At 42.4% G+C, this 17,865-nt stretch overlaps 3 protein-coding genes across 9 annotated transcripts; 1 reads left to right on the forward strand and 2 right to left on the reverse strand.

Moving 5' to 3' along the window:
• Positions 1 to 4,779: 4,779 nt before the first annotated feature.
• mks1 (MKS transition zone complex subunit 1) lies at positions 4,780 to 10,899 on the reverse strand. Its single transcript, XM_024010806.3, has 18 exons — positions 10,722 to 10,899; positions 10,373 to 10,494; positions 10,182 to 10,237; positions 9,903 to 10,058; positions 9,634 to 9,731; positions 9,321 to 9,449; positions 9,087 to 9,191; positions 8,849 to 8,957; positions 8,559 to 8,615; positions 8,319 to 8,361; positions 8,152 to 8,214; positions 7,860 to 7,930; positions 7,701 to 7,770; positions 5,947 to 6,054; positions 5,707 to 5,840; positions 5,525 to 5,607; positions 5,203 to 5,300; positions 4,780 to 5,070 (listed from the first exon to the last, which is right to left on the reverse strand). The coding sequence occupies exons 1-18, from the start codon at positions 10,796 to 10,798 to the stop codon at positions 4,967 to 4,969; spliced, it is 1,683 nt and encodes a 560-aa protein (XP_023866574.1). The 5' UTR covers positions 10,799 to 10,899; the 3' UTR covers positions 4,780 to 4,966.
• Positions 10,900 to 12,039: 1,140 nt separating this feature from the next.
• LOC139029429 (uncharacterized) lies at positions 12,040 to 14,832 on the reverse strand. Of its 7 annotated transcripts, XM_070449367.1 has the most exons (7): positions 14,604 to 14,832; positions 14,434 to 14,472; positions 14,248 to 14,322; positions 13,831 to 13,935; positions 13,606 to 13,740; positions 13,137 to 13,424; positions 12,731 to 12,995 (listed from the first exon to the last, which is right to left on the reverse strand). In XM_070449367.1, the coding sequence occupies exons 5-7, from the start codon at positions 13,657 to 13,659 to the stop codon at positions 12,861 to 12,863; spliced, it is 477 nt and encodes a 158-aa protein (XP_070305468.1). In that variant the 5' UTR covers positions 13,660 to 13,740; positions 13,831 to 13,935; positions 14,248 to 14,322; positions 14,434 to 14,472; positions 14,604 to 14,832; the 3' UTR covers positions 12,731 to 12,860. The 7 variants fall into 7 exon arrangements, with proteins under 7 accessions (XP_070305465.1, XP_070305468.1, XP_070305470.1 ...); XM_070449369.1 differs by having other exon boundaries at positions 14,248 to 14,472; XM_070449365.1 differs by having other exon boundaries at positions 14,434 to 14,832.
• Positions 14,833 to 15,840: 1,008 nt separating this feature from the next.
• LOC139029531 (uncharacterized) lies at positions 15,841 to 17,791 on the forward strand. The gene is made up of 5 exons (XM_070449733.1): positions 15,841 to 15,882; positions 16,240 to 16,542; positions 16,882 to 17,184; positions 17,424 to 17,562; positions 17,712 to 17,791. The coding sequence occupies exons 1-5, from the start codon at positions 15,841 to 15,843 to the stop codon at positions 17,789 to 17,791; spliced, it is 867 nt and encodes a 288-aa protein (XP_070305834.1).
• Positions 17,792 to 17,865: the final 74 nt, after the last annotated feature.

Genomic DNA, 17,865 nt, shown 5'->3' on the forward strand with positions numbered 1-17,865 from the left:
TTAAAAAGTGTGAATTGGACCATTTTCTGTCCTGTTAWMKAMRKWWKAWYWWYRYAKSASRWRTMWMMYMRYMSYYYYAWYWWMMYWGMAYWAAWAWTWTTTTMTTYMTWMWMMAYMYWWGTYYWGWAYWAAATATAAATMGTAAAATACAGGATACACAACAAAACTACTTAAGTAAAAATACTTTAAAGTACTACTTAAGTACTTTACACCACTGGTGAGCAGMAAATCTATTGTTTAGTCTGAACATACACTGATTGAACAAAACATTAAGAACACCTGCTCTTTCCATGACAGACTGACCAGGTGAATCCAGGTAAAAGCCATGATCCCTTATTGAAGTCACTTGTTAAATCCACTTCAAATCAGTGTCGATGAAGGGGAGACAGGTTAAAGAAGGATGTTTAAGCCTTGAGACATGGATTGTGTATGTGTGCCATTCAGAAGGTGAATTGGCAAGACCAAAGATTTAACTTAACAGGGTATGGTAGTAGGTGCCAGGTGCACCGGTTTGTGTCAAGAACTGCAACGCAGCTGGGTTAATGCTCAACAGTTTTCTGTGTGTATCAAGAATGGTCCACCACCCAAAGGACATCCAGCCATCTAGACACACCTTTGTTAGCATTGGAGTCAACATCGGCCCTGACGAATTGAGGTTGTTCTTTGGGAAATGGGGGGGGGTTTAGATTATTCTAAATAATCCCCCCACCCCTCAATGTTTTTGTGAGCCAATCCAAGCTTTACATGACTAAGAGGCCAATACTGTTACATGAACTGGACTATTGTGAGGGAGCGTTGGTGCAGTAGTAGGACTTGTGTGAAAGGGGTCAGATTGGTGTCAGTAAGTAGCCTAGCAGTGCACCTGGATAGTGGACAAAGTGGATTGGTCTACATCAGTCTGCCTGTCAGCTCTCTAGAGTCCCCACCGACCCCCACACACACTCTTGTTACATTAGCGCCGTAGAAAACAAACGCACATATACACATCGCTTAGCTGAGAACATAGGTGCAGGAAAGTAATACTCCTCTCACCCCTGTTAGTCACTTTATCATTTCTGCTCATTGGTTACATCAGTCACACAAGACACCCCAGAGGCCTCAACAGAATATTGTTACGGAGAAGTCTAGCAGGGAAAGAGAGAGGTTCAACTTCATAACTATAGTAGTTTCCATACAATATTTACACTGAACAAAACCAAAATAGATTTCACTCTGACTTGACCTTGCGCTCAGTGACAGGCGGTGAGGTCGGTGGCTGGATAAACACAGACTATTATCAAAGTCAGATATACTCACAAATAAACCTTGATGAAGCCCAAGTTCACCATACAACAGATACAGTAGATCGAACAACCAGAGTGACATAGGCTATTAACCGAAATTAACWAACAATTTTCACCAAATGTAAATACCAATGTAGCCAAGATAKACGAGCAATAGCCTCTGATGGTGGGATATTTCATGTCATCCGACAAAATGACACACTGCTCAGCTCAGCCATAGAACGATGTAGCATCCACAGTTACAACTGATAYGTGGCACTGACCTTGACCTCTGGGTCGTTAAACACTGGGCAMGTMTCCYGGGCATAACCGAGGTGATTACTCACTCACTCACACATTATTATGTGAAATATTATTACACACATATAATAAAWAAGGTTCTTAAGAAATTTGCCTGAAAATGCAGTTCAAAACGTAAAAAGTGGCTCATCAAAACTAAATTCTAGCTTGATAAATCAAATGCATTCAAAGGGATGTTGTCTATTCTTCTCATGAGTCAACAAAAGCCTAACCTGCAAATTGCAAAGAAAAATGCATTTAGGCCTACCTTGTAAATTAAGTCCATTCGTCTGCTGAACCTCTGTATGACAGTGTTGTAGAAGGCAGGACCCCATGTTCATTATTTTATTCTGCATGCACACAGCAGGGAAGCCACGCACATACAATGGTTGTAGTGTACTGTAGTTAGTTGCATCCATCTTGTTAAAGCCAAGGTTCAGGCCCGCACTGAGTGGCAGGAGAAGCTCCATTCTCAATACGGCCACAAAGCAAAAGTAAATGACCAAGATGTGTAAAAGTCAGGGTAAGTATTAATTGGTAATGATGTTTCAGACAAGTGGACAGTCCAGTACTCACTGTTCYCATGCCCTACAGCTAGCAGTGAGGGAGATGGTGGTTGCCTTGCCTGTCATGAATAAAGTCACGTCTTGTATGCTGCCTCAGTCTCGTCATAAATGTAATTACAGTTGAGGATKCACTCTTRGAACCCTCCAAATGGCACGTCCGTTTCATTATTCCAACTTGGAKAATTTTAGAGGTGCAGTATAGTAGTGTCCATTTGTCAGGTTATTTTTACTATCTAGCTTTGTTCAGTTCAAGGGATGCGAGTGCCAAATTATGCAGACTCGCCCAAATGTGTCCAGGCAATACACACACATTTAGGCAATACGCATAATATGAAAATCGGCTCAATGCATCAAAAGCTAGGCAAAGCAGCGACACCTATGCTGACCCTGTTCATTAACAGTGACTGGATTCAGAAAAGGCCATGCGTCAATGAGTTTAGATAATTTTCTTATGGATTTGAGTCGATGGAAAGAAATGCATGAATACCCTGCCGCCTTTCCTGAGGTTTTGATGCAGTTCTAAGCAAATTCTGAGCATAAAAAACACCAGAATGAGAAAAAAACAAAAAAGCTCCCCCACACAATCACACCTCCTCCTCCATGGTGGGAACTACACATGCGGAGAGCATGTGTTCACCTACTCTGCGTCTCACAACGACACAGCGGTTGGAACCAAAAATCTCAAATTTGGACTCATCAGACCAAGGACAGATTTCTARCGGTCTAATGTCCATTGTTCATGTTTCTTGGCCCAAGCAAGTCTCTTCTTCTTATTGGTGTCCTTTAGTATCGGTTTCTTTGTAGRAATTCAACCATGAAGGTCTGAATCACGCAGTCTCCTCTGAACAGTTGATGTTGAGATTCGTCTGTTACTTGAACTCTGTGAAGCATTTATTTGGGCTGCAATTTCTGAGGCTGGTAACTCTAATGAACTTGTCCTCTGCAGCAGAGGTAACTCTGGGACTTCCTTTCCTGTGGCGGTCCACATGAAAGCCAGTTTCCTCACAGCGATTGATGGTTTTTGCGACTGCACTTGAAGAAACTTTAAAAGTTCTTAAAATGTTCTGGATCGACTGACCTTCATGTRTTAAAGTAATGATGGTCTGTCGTTTTTCTTTGGTTATTTGAGCTGTTCTTGCCATAATATGGACTTGGTKTTTTACCAAATAGGACTATCTTCTGTATACCACTCCTACCTTGTCACAACAACTGATTGGCTTAAACGCATTAAGGAAAGAAATTCCACAAATTCACTTTTAAAAAGGCACACCTGTTAATTGAAATGCATTCCAGATGACTACCTCATGAAGCTGGTTGAGAGAATGCCAAGAGTGTGCAAAGCTGTCATCAAGYCAAAGGGTGGCTACTTTGAAGAATCTCACATCTCAAATATATTTTGATTTGTTTAAAAAAAAATTGGTTACTACATGATTCCATGTGTTATTTCATAGTTTGATGTCTTCACTATTCTACAATGTATAAAATAGTAAAAAATAAAGAAAAACCCTTAAATAAGTAGGTGTGTCCAAACTTTTGACTGGTAATGTATACACATGTCACTGCCTGCATTATATTGCTAGCAAGTATCCATCAGGACAACCAACTATAAGATGTTTGTAATGTATAAAGTTTACTTAGGAGAGGGAGACAGACCGTGTTCACACCATGGCCAGCGCCAGGCCACTCTGTGGCGGTGCCAGCAGGGCTGGCAGGTGCAGCAGATGTCCAGACGGGCAGAGGGGAGCGCCAGCACTGACAGTTTCCTGGCACCCTCACTCCTCTCGGACACTTTGCTACACATGGGATTGAGACACGCTCAGCAGTGAGCTGCACACACCGTAGGGGGAAAAGAAGAGAGATGAGAGGAGAAGAGTGACGAGTCTCATCTTATGCCAGTACAGGCTTGATACAACCTGGACTTTACTAGGTAGACCTGTGCTCATCTCATTTCTCCCAAAGGTAAACATGTATTTGACCAAATGATAGCAGAGTAATGTTTCATACAAAWCATGGGAAAAGAAGGTATAGAAAGCCTCAAAGACGTTTTCCTTTTTTAAGATGTGAATCTAAAATAGGTATATCTTAGTTTTATTATAAAATCAATTGACAAACTATGATAACAAAACATGGAAAATACTTTATCATCTGACACCGCGCTATAAAGTCGCTCTTAAAATACTGTATCAGAAGCACATATACAATTAGTATACAAAARATTAAGAACACCTACTCTTTCCATGACATAGACTGACCAGGTGAATGAAGGTGAACGCTATGATCCCTTATTGATGTTACTTTTAAATCCCCTTCAAATCTGTSTAGATGAAGGGGAGGAGACAGGTTAAATAAGAAGTTTTAAGCCTGGAGACGATTGTGAATGGGCAAGACAAAAACATTTAAGTGCCTTTGAACGGTGTATGGTAGTGGCAGGCACACTGGTTTGTGTCAAGAACTGCAACGCTGCTGGGTTTTTCACGCTCAACAGTTTCCCGTGTYTATCAAGAATGGTCCACCACCCAAATGAAATCCAGCCATCTTGACACAACTGTGGGAAGCATTGGAGTCAACATGGGCCAGCATCCCTGTGAAACGCTTTCAACACCTTGTAGAGTCCATGCCCCGACGAATTTAGGCTGTCTCAGTAAAAGGGGGGGGGGTCCAACTCAATATTAGGAAGGCGTTCCTAATGTTTGATATATTCAGTATATACAGGTGTACATGCATAGTAATAATTACAGACCATAAACAGATGGCTGTTGAACAGGGAGATGGAATTTCCCCAGCATTTTCTTACAGGTGAACGCTGTGCTGCCTACTGTATGTAAACTATGTACGTGTCTATGCAGTGGACTCAGAGTTTTGTTGGGCTGTAGTGTTTATGAGATCTCTGGGAAGACTCTCTCTGGCCTCCTGCATCCGTCTCCTGGCCCTCTGGAATGCCTCTGCCAATTAGAGCACAAATCCATTGTTTACCAGACTACTGTACTTTCTTTCACTCAGCATATTGTGTACCAGCATCTTGACATTTTGTTATTCTTTCTCAATGATTTGTATTTGGACATTACATTCCTTACCCAGGACATTATAGACAGAACCTTGCTGACTGAAGCCTCCCAGCTGGTCCAGKACACTCTGCCTCCTCTTCTTCAAGGTGCTGGCATCAACAAATGCCCTTCACAAAAGACAAGCAGAGTGATGTCAAACAAACAACAGAGAAAATATGGCCCAAATGGAAAGAATCCAGATCTCTAGAAGTCTGAACCTTTTTCATTCTGCTGCTTTACCCCATACTAAAAGAACATAATACTGTAGACCCCTCATAAATAATCTGTAAATATTCAATGTGGTATTTTCATCTGTGCAACCAACAGAAGTCTTGACTTGAACCAGACTCACCTGGCGTGCTGGATACAATGGAGGTTGAAGGTGACGCTGCCTGTGGTCTGTGTGCGGAAGCCAAAGCGACTCAGCCTCTCTCCCTACACAGACAGCGTTAGCTAGATTTGTATTTAAATACTTCTCTTCGAAGTCAGTGTTTTCAGGACTTCATTCAGAGAATTGCAGTATTTTTTTTGTACCTTGAAGGTTCCTGGGACTCTGACGTAACTGTAGTCCTCCAGCTCAGGGGATCCACCAATGAAGAAGCGTCTCAGTTCTGACACTGTTCCCGTCTGGAGTGGTCTCCACGTATGACATGTTATTGTATGCTTCCCTATGGGATACAGACACACACAGCCAGAGTAGATCATAATTTACGCTACTTTCAGAAAACAATTCTGACTGTCATTGAACAGCACCATGCTCTATACACATCTTACCAGGGGTGGAAGGAAGGACCAGGTAGCCATAGCCTTCATTTCTGTAGCGCTGCCAGAAGTCCAGGGAGAGGACTTTGAAGTACAGAACTGGCCATTGGGGGAGGGATTCTATGACAAAATAATTAGCAGGAAAATTAAAGAAATGCCATATGAAGAAATGCTATGATAAAATGCATGGAGCCCTGAAAATGCCTGGTACAAATACAATTTTATAATAATTATGTTTAGGAATACAATATAAATAAAATATTTATTTTGATATAAATACAATATAATAGTGCATTTGTAAAGTATTCAGACCCCTTCACTTTTTCCACATTTTGTTACGTTACAGCCTTATTCTAAAATTGATTCCAATGTTTTTTTCCATCAATCTACACACAATACCCCATAATGACAAAGTAAAAAGAGGGCTTTAGAAACGTTTCTAAATAAATAAAATTTACATAAGTATTCAGACCCTTTACTCAGTACTTTGTTTAAACACCTATGGCAGCAATTACAGTATTTTTGGGTATGACGCTACAAGCTTGGCACACCTGTATTTGAGTTTATACCATTCTTCTCTGCAGATCCTCTCAAGCTCTGTCAGGTTGGATGGGAAGCGTTGCTGCACAGCTAATTTCAGGTCTCTCCAGAGATGTTCGATCAGGTTCAAGTCCGGGCTTTGGCTGGGCCACTCAAGGACATTCAGAGACTTGTCCCAAAGCCACTCCTGCGTTGTCCTGTTGGAAGGTGAACCGTCTGAGGTCCTGAGCGCTCTGGAGCAGGTTTGCGTCAAGGATCTCTCTGTACTTTGCTCCGTTCATCTTTCCCTCAAGCCTGATTAGTCTCCCAGTCCCTGCCGCTGAAAAACAGCCCCACAGCATGATGCTGCCACCACCACGCTTGGCCAAGTGATGAGCGGTGCCTGGTTTCCTCCAGGCGTGACGCTTGGCATTCAGGCCAAAGAGTTGAATCTTGGTTTCATCAGACCAGAGGATCTTGTTTCTCATGCTCTTAGAGTCCTTTAGGTGCCTTTAGGTGCAAACTCCAAGCGAGCTGTCATGTGCCTTTTATTGAGGAGTGGCTTCCGTCTGGCCTCTCTACCATAAAGGCCCGATTGGGGGAGTGCTGCAGAGATGGTTGTCTTTCTGGAAGTTTCTCCCATCTCCACAGAGGAACTCTGGAGCTCTGTCAGAGTGACCATAGGGTTCTTGGTCACCTCCCTGACCAAGGCTCTTCGTCCCCGATTGCTCAGTTTGGCCGGGCAGCCAGCTCTAGGAAGAGTTTTGGGGGTTCCAAACTTCTTCTATTTAACAATGATGGATGCCACTGTGTTTTTGGGGACCTTCAATGCTGCAGAAATGTTTTGGTACCCTCCCCAGATCTGTGCCTCGACACAATCCTGTGTCTGAGCTCTACGGACAATTCCTTCGACCTTATGGCTCAGTTTTTGCTCTGACATGCACTGTCAATTGTGGGACCTTATATAGACAGGTGTGTGTCTTTCCAAATCATGTCCAATCAATTGAATTTACCACAGGTGGACTCCAATCAAGTTGTAGAAACATCTCAAGGACAATCAATGGAAACAGGATGCAACTGAGCTCAATTTCGAGTCTCATAGCAAAGGATATGAATAGGATCGGTTTTCACTTTGTCATTATGGGTTATTGTGTGTAGATTGATTAGGGGAAAAAATATTTCATCCATTTTAGATTAAGGCTGTAACGTAACAAAATGTGGAAAGAGGGAATACAATGCAAATTCACCCTCTGTCTCATCCTCTCTCCTGAAGAATGCCTCAAAGCTGAAAGGGTAGCTGAAGAAAGCCACGTCGTCCTGCAAGCATAATAAAAGCATGTTCAGATATTTGCCTATGTCTGTAATAAGAACATAGATTAATGTGAAGACCTGAAGTATGTCCCCACCTTTCCTATGGTCTTTGTGCGACATGTCTGAGTCACGCCAGAGAGAGAGTGGAATGGCAGAGTGGACCAATCTAGGCAGGACAGGAAAGGTAGGGTTAGTTGAAAACAGCTTGTTAAAAACAACCAGCTATATTCTCTAAAGAGACAGGAATTTAGTTGTAAATAGAGCGTACAAAGTTAAATGATGTAAAAGACATACAGTATATTGACAATATGTGTAATAGTATATTGATAATATGTGTAAGAAGTGGGATATTTTTCTCCATAAAGGTGACAGTTTATTTTGACTCACTGTGGGGCAGCTCCAGAAAAAAGTGGACGTATAAGTTGTCATATTCAAAGCCTTTGGCTGAGTCTGGAGAGCAGAGAAATGGTCACTACAGGAGACTTAAGGYAGTGTCTATTTTAAAATACAGTATATTGAAAAGTCATATTATAACTGTCTCTCCCATTACTTACCTATTTCTCCATTCACCAACAGACGCAGAATTCCAGGGGGTGGCTGAAGGACACAAACACATAGATTTAATCCATCCCATAATTTCATACATTGACTTGGCGTTTCACCAAAACCCTGAAATGTATGGGTTTCTGAGCATTAGTGCTTAATTGAATGACCAAATACTGAGCTAATACCGCAGATGACCTTCGCTGATTAAACAACTTGTGTTAAGGATCTGWCACAGACTACATACATACCATTTCAAAGTCCTGGCCAACCAAGCTGTTGAGGTAGTCTTTATGACGTACATAAAGCTGAAAGGAGAAAAAGACAGGAGAGGTCATCATCATAGAAAAGACTAACCTGCCTGAAAGGCTATAATAATATTTCATCAGTGTACTGTATGTACATGCATAAGGACAAATCTGACATTAGGCCACTTTGGGTTACAAAACCATCTGCCAAGTTTTSAATTTGGGGTGAACTATAATACAAGTATTATTACAATGCATCAACAGTGAATAACACTACACACTCAGTCACTCACGTCTTTATACATGCGCTGTTCCCGTTCCTTCTCCTCTGGTCTGATGCCTTCTGACACGTTCTCTAGGGTTAGACGCCACACTTCCCTCTTCTCCCCCTCCGTCTCAACTCTGGGCACAAACACACAGTATCATAACACAGTCAATGGCTTGTACTGTATGTATTCTGCTCCCAAGTGAGTGACCCTTATTTGAGCTAGGGGTAAAACATTTTGACTTCAGCGGGTGCGGGTCACTTGCCTGTAGGGCTCCTTGGCTTTGTTGAAGTCTGGTTTGATGGTAACCACTCCATTTCCATCTGCTCTTATCGTGCACAACAAGCATTCCTTCTCCTTTTGGCCAAGTCTGAGGAATACAAGAATACAATGGCACTTTTCAATTCCTGAATTGGAATGTACTTCAAAGTTATTACATACAAAGCAGTGTAATAAGTGCATAGGCTACATAGTGMTTTTTCCCCCTTGTGCTACTCACTTGCCTGGTGGTCCCAGGTCCCCCATGATGTGCATGGTCTGTACAGGTGTGTTGACCACGTGGCTGGTCTTCATAAAGTCCTCCGAGGGCTCCCAGGTAATCAGCCTGGACTTGGGGACGGTGCTGTCACTGCAGACCAACAGAATACCACAAACACATTTTGCATATAAGGGTATGGTGTAATGAACATTCCAATATGAACATACCGGTACACTGTTTGTCTTCAAAGCAGCACATTATGCTTCAATGTTGGTTCAATTTCATTCACTTTAATAATAATAATAATTCACTTTGGTGAGTAACAGGGACCTACACTGGGCGTCTGTCCTGGCGTCTATGTCTGACGTTGGCCATCCTTTCTGCCAGGAAGGTAGGATTGGACTTGACCTGCGTCACCATACTCTGGGAATGCTGTAATGAGTATATCAAAAAGAGCTTTAAAACACTAACGTTTCTTTGGGACAGAAATTAGGTAAATGCTACTACAATACTGGACAACCCACTCCTCTTGAGGATTTACATCTGTCCAGGATGGATTGTTTTGAAAAACATTAATGAAATGGAGATTCAGTAGAAACCCACCCCTTCCCAATTGGTGAAGCGGTCAAAATCGGTGTAGGTAAAAATCCTGCGGTTCCGTCTGCCCCTGGTCCGCTCCAGAGCCATGATCTCTGTGTGGTATTGTCTCTCCAGTGGAGTCTGGCATACTGACTCACTCTGAAACAAAACCACTTCATACTGCACGCACACACGCACGCACACACATGCGCACACGCACACGCACACAACTTACTATGCAACATCAAACTATTATAAACAGTAAACTCTTATTTGTTATAAGGACATTGGTAGAGGACCTACCTGACTGAACAGCTTCTCCTGCCAGCCTACCACCAACTCCTCCTCATCATCTCCGGCTGAAAACAAAACCAAGATGTTCTGGTCCATATCTAGCAACCACGAAAATAACATCTACTCAACTAAGAAGCATCTAACATCATCTTTATTTTTCAAAACATCATCTTTCTGTTTGAAAAAAGTGTTATTAATACCTGATTGAGCCTGTGAGTTGAGGGTGTCCAGCTCAATGCCTCCCCTCTCCTGTTGAGTCAAAACCTGCTGCTGAAGGTGTTGGGAGAGGGCTGCTGTGGAGGTGACTCTCTGAATACGGATCCTGTAAACATCATTGTAAATATAAACAAAGTAAACAGGATTCTAGCTAGCTAAATGCCATGTTTTCATAGCAAACTCAAGGATCAGGTCAAGCACGGAATGTGGTTAGTCATCGTTATTGGGTGTTCATCATCTGCTTTCAGAGTTAACGTCATTAGCTTACGACAGTGTCTTGCTTGTATGGCAATGCAAGGAATAAAAGCCACACAAAAGCTGACTGCAACTTACTTAATTTTAAGGTTTTTGACAGCGTCCCTGGAACGATAGACAGCTTCTCCCGTGTCGGTGCTCCAGCCGTCTGCCATGTTGTTACGTTGGGAACTTATTTCTTGATGCTTGCTASCTAGGTTAGCTAGCTATGCTGCAGTTGGTGGCTTAATAAATATTATTCTTAGCTAAATAGAAAGCTAACGTTAGCTTAACTAGCAACATACACACGCGCGCTATGTATCTAGCAGAAAGATGGTTAGCAGCAGGCAATGTACTAGCTAGCCAATTTTGTCGCTAGTAGGCCTACTTTTCACAAGCGTCTGCTTGTTGCATGGTAACAACAGTCTGCCCGTCTGGTTGGGTTTCTGMCGAGCAATCCAACTATTTATTGGTTCACTACCGCCACCTACCGTGGGATACAGTCCAGAACAGCAGAATTAAACCCCCCACTGATTACAGGTGAGGTAATATCAGTACAATAATATACCCTTGCTGTAAAAAGTTTAAGAACCCCTGATGTAATTAATTAAGACAAATCTGTCTGACACAAATAATTGGAATTTAAAAAGCTTTATTGGAAATACACGTTTCAAACAGCACAATTCAAGTACAGATGAGTGTAGCTACATCAGATACGTGCTAATTTAGTTGAAATGTGATGTCCTCCAGTCCCAGTTCATTTGCACTCTTTTGACATGCTTCAGACCAGATGCATGCTCCACTTCAGTGTACAATGGTTCTGAATTTGCATATCAATGTGTTTGAAGCTTTCACGTTCTGCATCTCTCTGCTGTCTTTCATCTGAAGCCATATCCTCCAGGGTCTAAACAGGTGTAGATTTCCATCTCTGTGTCGGAGACCAGATATTGCAAGGAGACCAGTAAGGGGCCCTCTTCTCTTCCCTTTGGCCATAGGAGACCTAAGACCCCAATACCAGTGACACTACCCTAAGGTTAGTGCTGTCCTTTGGATGAGACTGTGGAGACAYAGGTCTTATCTCTCTGTGGTTACTAAAGATGTCATGCACTTATGGCACGAGTAGAGGTGTTGACCCTGCTTCTCCTGGCTATATTTCCAAGCCTAAACATGTACATRCAACTCATTATCATAGGCTGTATGGGGATCAATATCTTTTTTTGTGTTAARAATGCTGCATGTCTCAAAATATAAGAATGAGACCAATATATGTATATTGCTAATCARAGTTCCTGTCTCTGAAATTACATTTGTGTGTGTTGTAGGAATAACCAATACTCAAAATCTGTGTGTGTGTGTGTGTGTGTGTGTGACTGTGTGTGTGTGTGTGTGTGTGTGTGTTGTGTGTGTGTGTGTGTGTGTGTGTGTGTGTGTGTGTGTGTGTGTGTGTGTGTGGTGTGTGTGTGTGGTAGAAGTAATAGTTGGCCATTATTTCTTTGAACATCTCAGTTTGGCAGCAGCCACTGAAGAAACCTGTCAATCAAAACCACAGGAGAAATAAATAGTATTATAAACTGGGTTGTTCGAACCTTGAATGCTGATTGGCTGAAAGACGTGGTATATTTTAGCAAAAAGCATGAGGGGGTGTGGTATATGGCCAATATACCACAGCTAAGGGCTGTTCTTAAGCACAACACAACACGGAGTGCCTGGATACAGCCCTTAGCCGTGGTATATTGGCCATATACCACAAACCCCAAAGGTTTCTATTGCCATTATGAACTGGTTAACAACGTAATTAGAGCAGTAAAATTAAATGCTTTGTCATACCTGTGGTACACGGTCTGATATACCACGGCTGTCAGCCATCAGCATTCAGGGCTCGAACCACCCAGTTTATAACAGACCGTATACCACGAGTAGACAAAACATTTATTTTTACTGCTCTTATTACGTTGGTAAGCAGTTAATAATAGCAATAAGGCACCTCGGGGGTTGTGGTTATGGCCAATATACCACGGCTAAGGGCTGTATCCAGGCACTCCGTGTTGTGCGTAAGAACAGCCCTTAGCCGTGATATATTGGCCATATACCACACTCCTCGTGCCTTATTGCTTAAGTTTGCACTACACATCAGATAGCTGCTCTTTCTCTGCTACCTCATTCTATTTCTCTAATTCTCTAGTCTAGTATTCCCTGGTCATGTTCCACTTCTCCCTCCTCTATTTCCTCACCTCTTCCTCAGACTCTTCTTTTCCTTTTTCTTGTCCTCCTCCTTACTTTCTCCAACATTTCCCATCTGTTGCATCTTACTGGCCTCTTGCTTCCACTTACTTTTTTGGCCTTGCCCTTCTTTTTCTTATTGACCTTCCCTTCCTGAATATTTTGGACAAGGAGATAAAGTAATGTAAGCTTATGGGTTTTCTCTTCTCTTGAGCTATACTATACTATAGAAGGACTTATGCTATACTATAGAAGGACTTACGGCCAKTATTCCCTTCTTGTATTTCCTCTCACCTGTGTGGCCACTCCAGCCATTTCCTGMAGCAGCTTCCTGCCGGTCTCGCTCAGGTTGGTGATGGGAGCCAGGCGAGGGCTGTGGCGGTATGGGAAGTTCTCTGGTCGGAGCGGAGCGATAATGACAGGGCTGAGAAGAGTCAGAGGCCTTGGGACATTTACTGGGTAGGGAGAGCCTACAGCAGAGGGCAGGGCYCGTAGTGCTTCAGCCAGGGTCCGGTGTGCTGAGGTCACAAGAGGAGAGASGCCATTCTTGACAGATACAGGAGCTGAGACCTTCCCTGGGCRCTGTAGGACCAGAAAGTAAAGTAACATATAGGAAAYTGCTATGTTCAACACAATCTGTGGAAATACTTTCTAACTACTCTATACACATTGCAGATACATGACTACACTCAATAAGTAATTGTCTGCATCATTTCCAATCCCCCATTTATATATATACATGTTTTTAATATGCAGAACTTACCAGGAAGTCTGACTCATCGAAGGAGTGGAGAGACAGATCATCATCCTCGTCCATATCCCTCACGTCAAGCTTTGTCACCTTTCCATRCTCAACTTTCAGCAGCGGTGTRCTCCTTTCATGATCCTCATCATCACACTGTGTATCAGAGTCAACTAGTCAGAGACCATCGTCCTCACAGTGATGTCYCTCAACAAAGACATGGACGGTAGGGTACAACTCTTTTACCTCCGATTCACAGTCAGTGAAGGAGTAGATTGAAAAGTCATCAGAACTGGAGGATGAGATCACGTCATCATTTTTTCTCTCTATCAGCCGAGTCACCCTTCCAGACTGAGGAGACAGAGAAAGGCATGTACTCATGGCAGCCATAGAATACACTGGCATTGAGCCTCAAGGAAATGTAGAATACGTAGGCAATCCAACATGGTTGTACAAGTAGTAAGCAATACATGGGTAACTGAAAATGCAATAAATGCAACTCCCATAACATTAGGGGTGGGGCTAAAGACCTACCATAGTATAGGATTCTTTAGCATCTCAAATGGATGATTGTCAATTCAACCAAGCCAACCAAAATGGCCATATGAATCAACAGATTGATCTATCTGTTYTGTCTCTATGGGAACAGCAGAGATGTCTGACCTGGCTGAGAGGCTCTGGATTGACGCTCCATCCATCCCCAGATGTTTGGTCCTGCCCATAGCTCACAATGATTGGCTGTTAACAGTAAAGAATGAATTCAACACTGCTTTGCTCATTTTGGCCTTGAATTGTGTATCAATAAATAATATAAGTACTGTTATGTGGTTGAATTTGAAGGTGACTTACAGGCCTTTTGTGGATCTGAGGGGTCTGCACTGAAGTAGACTGTCAAGACAGCATTCAATGAGGTTAGATAGGGATATCTGCATTTGCTTTAATTCTGATAACTGCAGTTTGTACATGCAGAATGCATAACTAATGAGTATGTTTTTCGTTTCAGGTCAGATATGACTTACAGGCTTTGGCCTTCTGTGCACCTTGCCGGTTGGCCACAACACGGAATCAGGGGATCACCCTCACTGGTTTCAACTGTCAACACAACACTCAATTTAAAATGGTGATAATATAACAAAAACAGGACAAAACAAACAAATATTTGATATTTACCACATAAGGGCGGCGTCTTAAAGCTCTTTTTATTCTCTCATCATTACGATCCATCTTCTTCTGAGGGAAACATTTCCATCAATTAATTGACACAAAACACATCCTGACTCACACACAAGATGGCATCCCAAATGGCACCCTATTCCTATATATGTATATTATGTTAGGGAACGAGGTGCCCAAAAGACCAAAGATTACCTGCAACAAGCTGAGTGAGAAAACTATTGTACAGATTAAATCAAATCTGAACACAGTTTATGTAGTGAATGAATGCATGGTTACGTCATTTTAGTCACAGCTTTATGACTGCGCATAAAACGTCACAAGAAAAAAGCCTGTTTGGAGCCGGACTGGTGGTATCATCTTCTCACTGGTTGTAGCTCAATAACGACGTGATGTGTTATTATAACCTACTGACTGGGTAATGGTTGTATCGATGGTTGTTGGACGTTTTACATAGATAGGCCAACATGATATCAATAGGAAGAAACATTCCTTGCCAAATATTTTTTGTATTATTGTTTTACTTTGAGTAACATTAAGGTACCACAATGAAAGCCGTTTACTTTATGTGTTGTCCCTGGCCTGTCATGTTTTATTTAATTAAACGTTTTATATTTTATTAAACTGTCAAATCAAATATATCTATCTAGCTTTCTATCTAACTCAAATGAGCTGTTGAGGACTCTTTGGTCATCACATTTCAGGCACAAGCCAGCAGGTGGAAATGTCTTTAAATGCAGCACTGCCTTAGCGCACTTCATGATCTGCGCAACAGTAACTTTGTGGTTGTGAAAGTGATTCATCCAAATGCGGAGTTCCAGTACTTTTGTTTTTGGTTTAGCAAGCTAGCTACTCAAGTCTTGGCTCAAGTGTTGTGCATATTGGAGGAAAAGTGTCGTAACTGACATTTTGTATTGTGCTTGATTATCCTCTAGTAGTTTGACAAGTATGCACTGAGCATCAAAATGATTACCCGAGGTTCAAGAGTTGTACTCCTGAGTTCAGGCTAACATGTCATTGTTGCTGTCATTATAGTATAATTTGTTTTGTTTACTGTCACTACATATTTCGGTTTATCAGAGGATGTCTAAAGTCTTGGAACTACAGTTTTTGCCAATGGGCATGGTACGTTAGCAAGGAGGACAGAGTGATTTAAGAACATATGCTCGTAGCTACTGTAGCTAGCTACTTTGAATGGGACTGTTGTAACGTTATCTATCTTGCTACAACTCGAAGCTAACGTTAATGATGTAACAGATGGTGCCAGTAGGCTACAGCAGCAAGCTAGAGCACAACACATCAATGCCGCGGATGTCTGTCACCCCGTTTATTTCATTTTAATCCTCTCCTCTTCCTTTGTGGTACACAAACTCATCACATACTCCTTCCACCACAAGACAGTGCCCAGCTACTCCTCAATTGGGGTTCTGGTGCCTGGTGATTGATTTTAGTGTGGACGCTGTTTGGGTCCTCATGTTTCAGTTTCTCTCTATCAGCACAGGGGTGTTGTACACAATCCTGGGGCTGGTACTGTTTGGTGCATCTGCCCAGAATCAAGTGGAGGGGTTAGTTCCTGTATCCCTCTCCCATATGGATATGGCCACAGTGTACTCACTTATGGTTAAGGGCTTTCTTTTTGGGGTCAGRGTACCCATGTTAGGCCTGAAATGGCTGTTTCTGGTCATCGTAACACTTTTGGTCCCACACACTGTCTTCCCCTGCAACCCAATCATCGCAGGGGGGATCTCTATCCTTACTCCAACCTTATTGTGGTTGAAAATAACCGTGATACACTGCAGTATGTCACATCTTTAAGTGTGCTTAGTAGTGTAGTTAAGTGGTAATATGTTTATGTGCTGCTCTGTGGTCTAAGGCACTGCATCTCAGTTTACAGTCCATGGTTCGAATCCAAGCTGTATCACATTCGGTCGTGATTGGGAATCCCATAGGGCGGTGCACAATTGGCCCAGCMCTGTCCGGGTTTGGCCAGGGCAGGCCGTCATTGTAAATAAGAATTTGTTCTTAACTGACTTGCCTAGTTAAATAAAAGTTAAATACAAATAAATAATGTGCTTGAAATGTGTGTTGAGTCCTCATGCTGAACATAATGGGATGTTTGGTTAGGAAACTCTACCATCACTGTGTCACACTTTCTCCTTATCTTGCTCTGGTGAAACATATGGAAAGGGCTGGCACCCACTTCTAGACATGTCTGATGCTAGAGCATCAGTGCTGGACAAGAAGATGCCTTTCAGGCTGCTGAGGGACAACTTTGGTTTTAGAAGTGTTCTTTTTTTCATCSGGTCGGATAAATACTCCAAACAGCCTACCCAACCGCGTCCTCATGGCCCTAAAGCACACRTTTGCCTCGTTTTGTATCACCTTTCAATGATAKATCTGGGGGGGACAAAAATGCAATTTCAGAATGTGGGGGGGTATGTATATATTTTTTTATCAAGTGGGATAAACACTCCAAACAGCCTACCCAACCACTCGGGGGGTGTRCTCATGGCCCTAAAGCACACCGTTGCCTTGTRTTGTATCACAATTCAATMATGAAACTGGAGGGGACAAAAGTGCAATTTCAGGAGGTGGACATYTCCCCCCATCACCAGTGAAAGTTGCACCCCTGAACTTTGATGCCCTGTATGACCCTGCATCAATAGAGAGAAGAGCAAGAGAAGGAAYATGGTCCACCCACACTGAGTACTGAGAAAGCACTAGACGCATCATTTATCCTACAAGACGAGAGGTCATTAATTAACAAGGTTGCTGGGTGCAAGCCAGAGTACATGATGTACTACAGTATAATGAGGAGCAGTTTCAATAGATGATCCTCAGCTGTAATTGAATACTGTACAATAGGCACCTTGTGGTCCCCCATGATTAGATAGAGAATCACTGTTTAGTTAGATAAACTCTTTGTAATCTCTCCACAWTCTCATTGGTTGCAGAATCATTTCTACCCAGTCCAAGCCTACGCTCCAGTTTCCTCCAARCTACAGGCTACCGAGACCACACCAAAGACATTTGAAGGCTGGGCCCACTCCTACTATACACAGGGGAGCCCTGTTCAGTTCTCAGGTTATTATGTTCACAACCATGGAT

The sequence above is a fragment of the Salvelinus sp. IW2-2015 genome, linkage group LG20 (genome assembly GCF_002910315.2).
Source record: "Salvelinus sp. IW2-2015 linkage group LG20, ASM291031v2, whole genome shotgun sequence".
Classification (NCBI taxonomy): Eukaryota; Metazoa; Chordata; class Actinopteri; order Salmoniformes; family Salmonidae; genus Salvelinus; species Salvelinus sp. IW2-2015.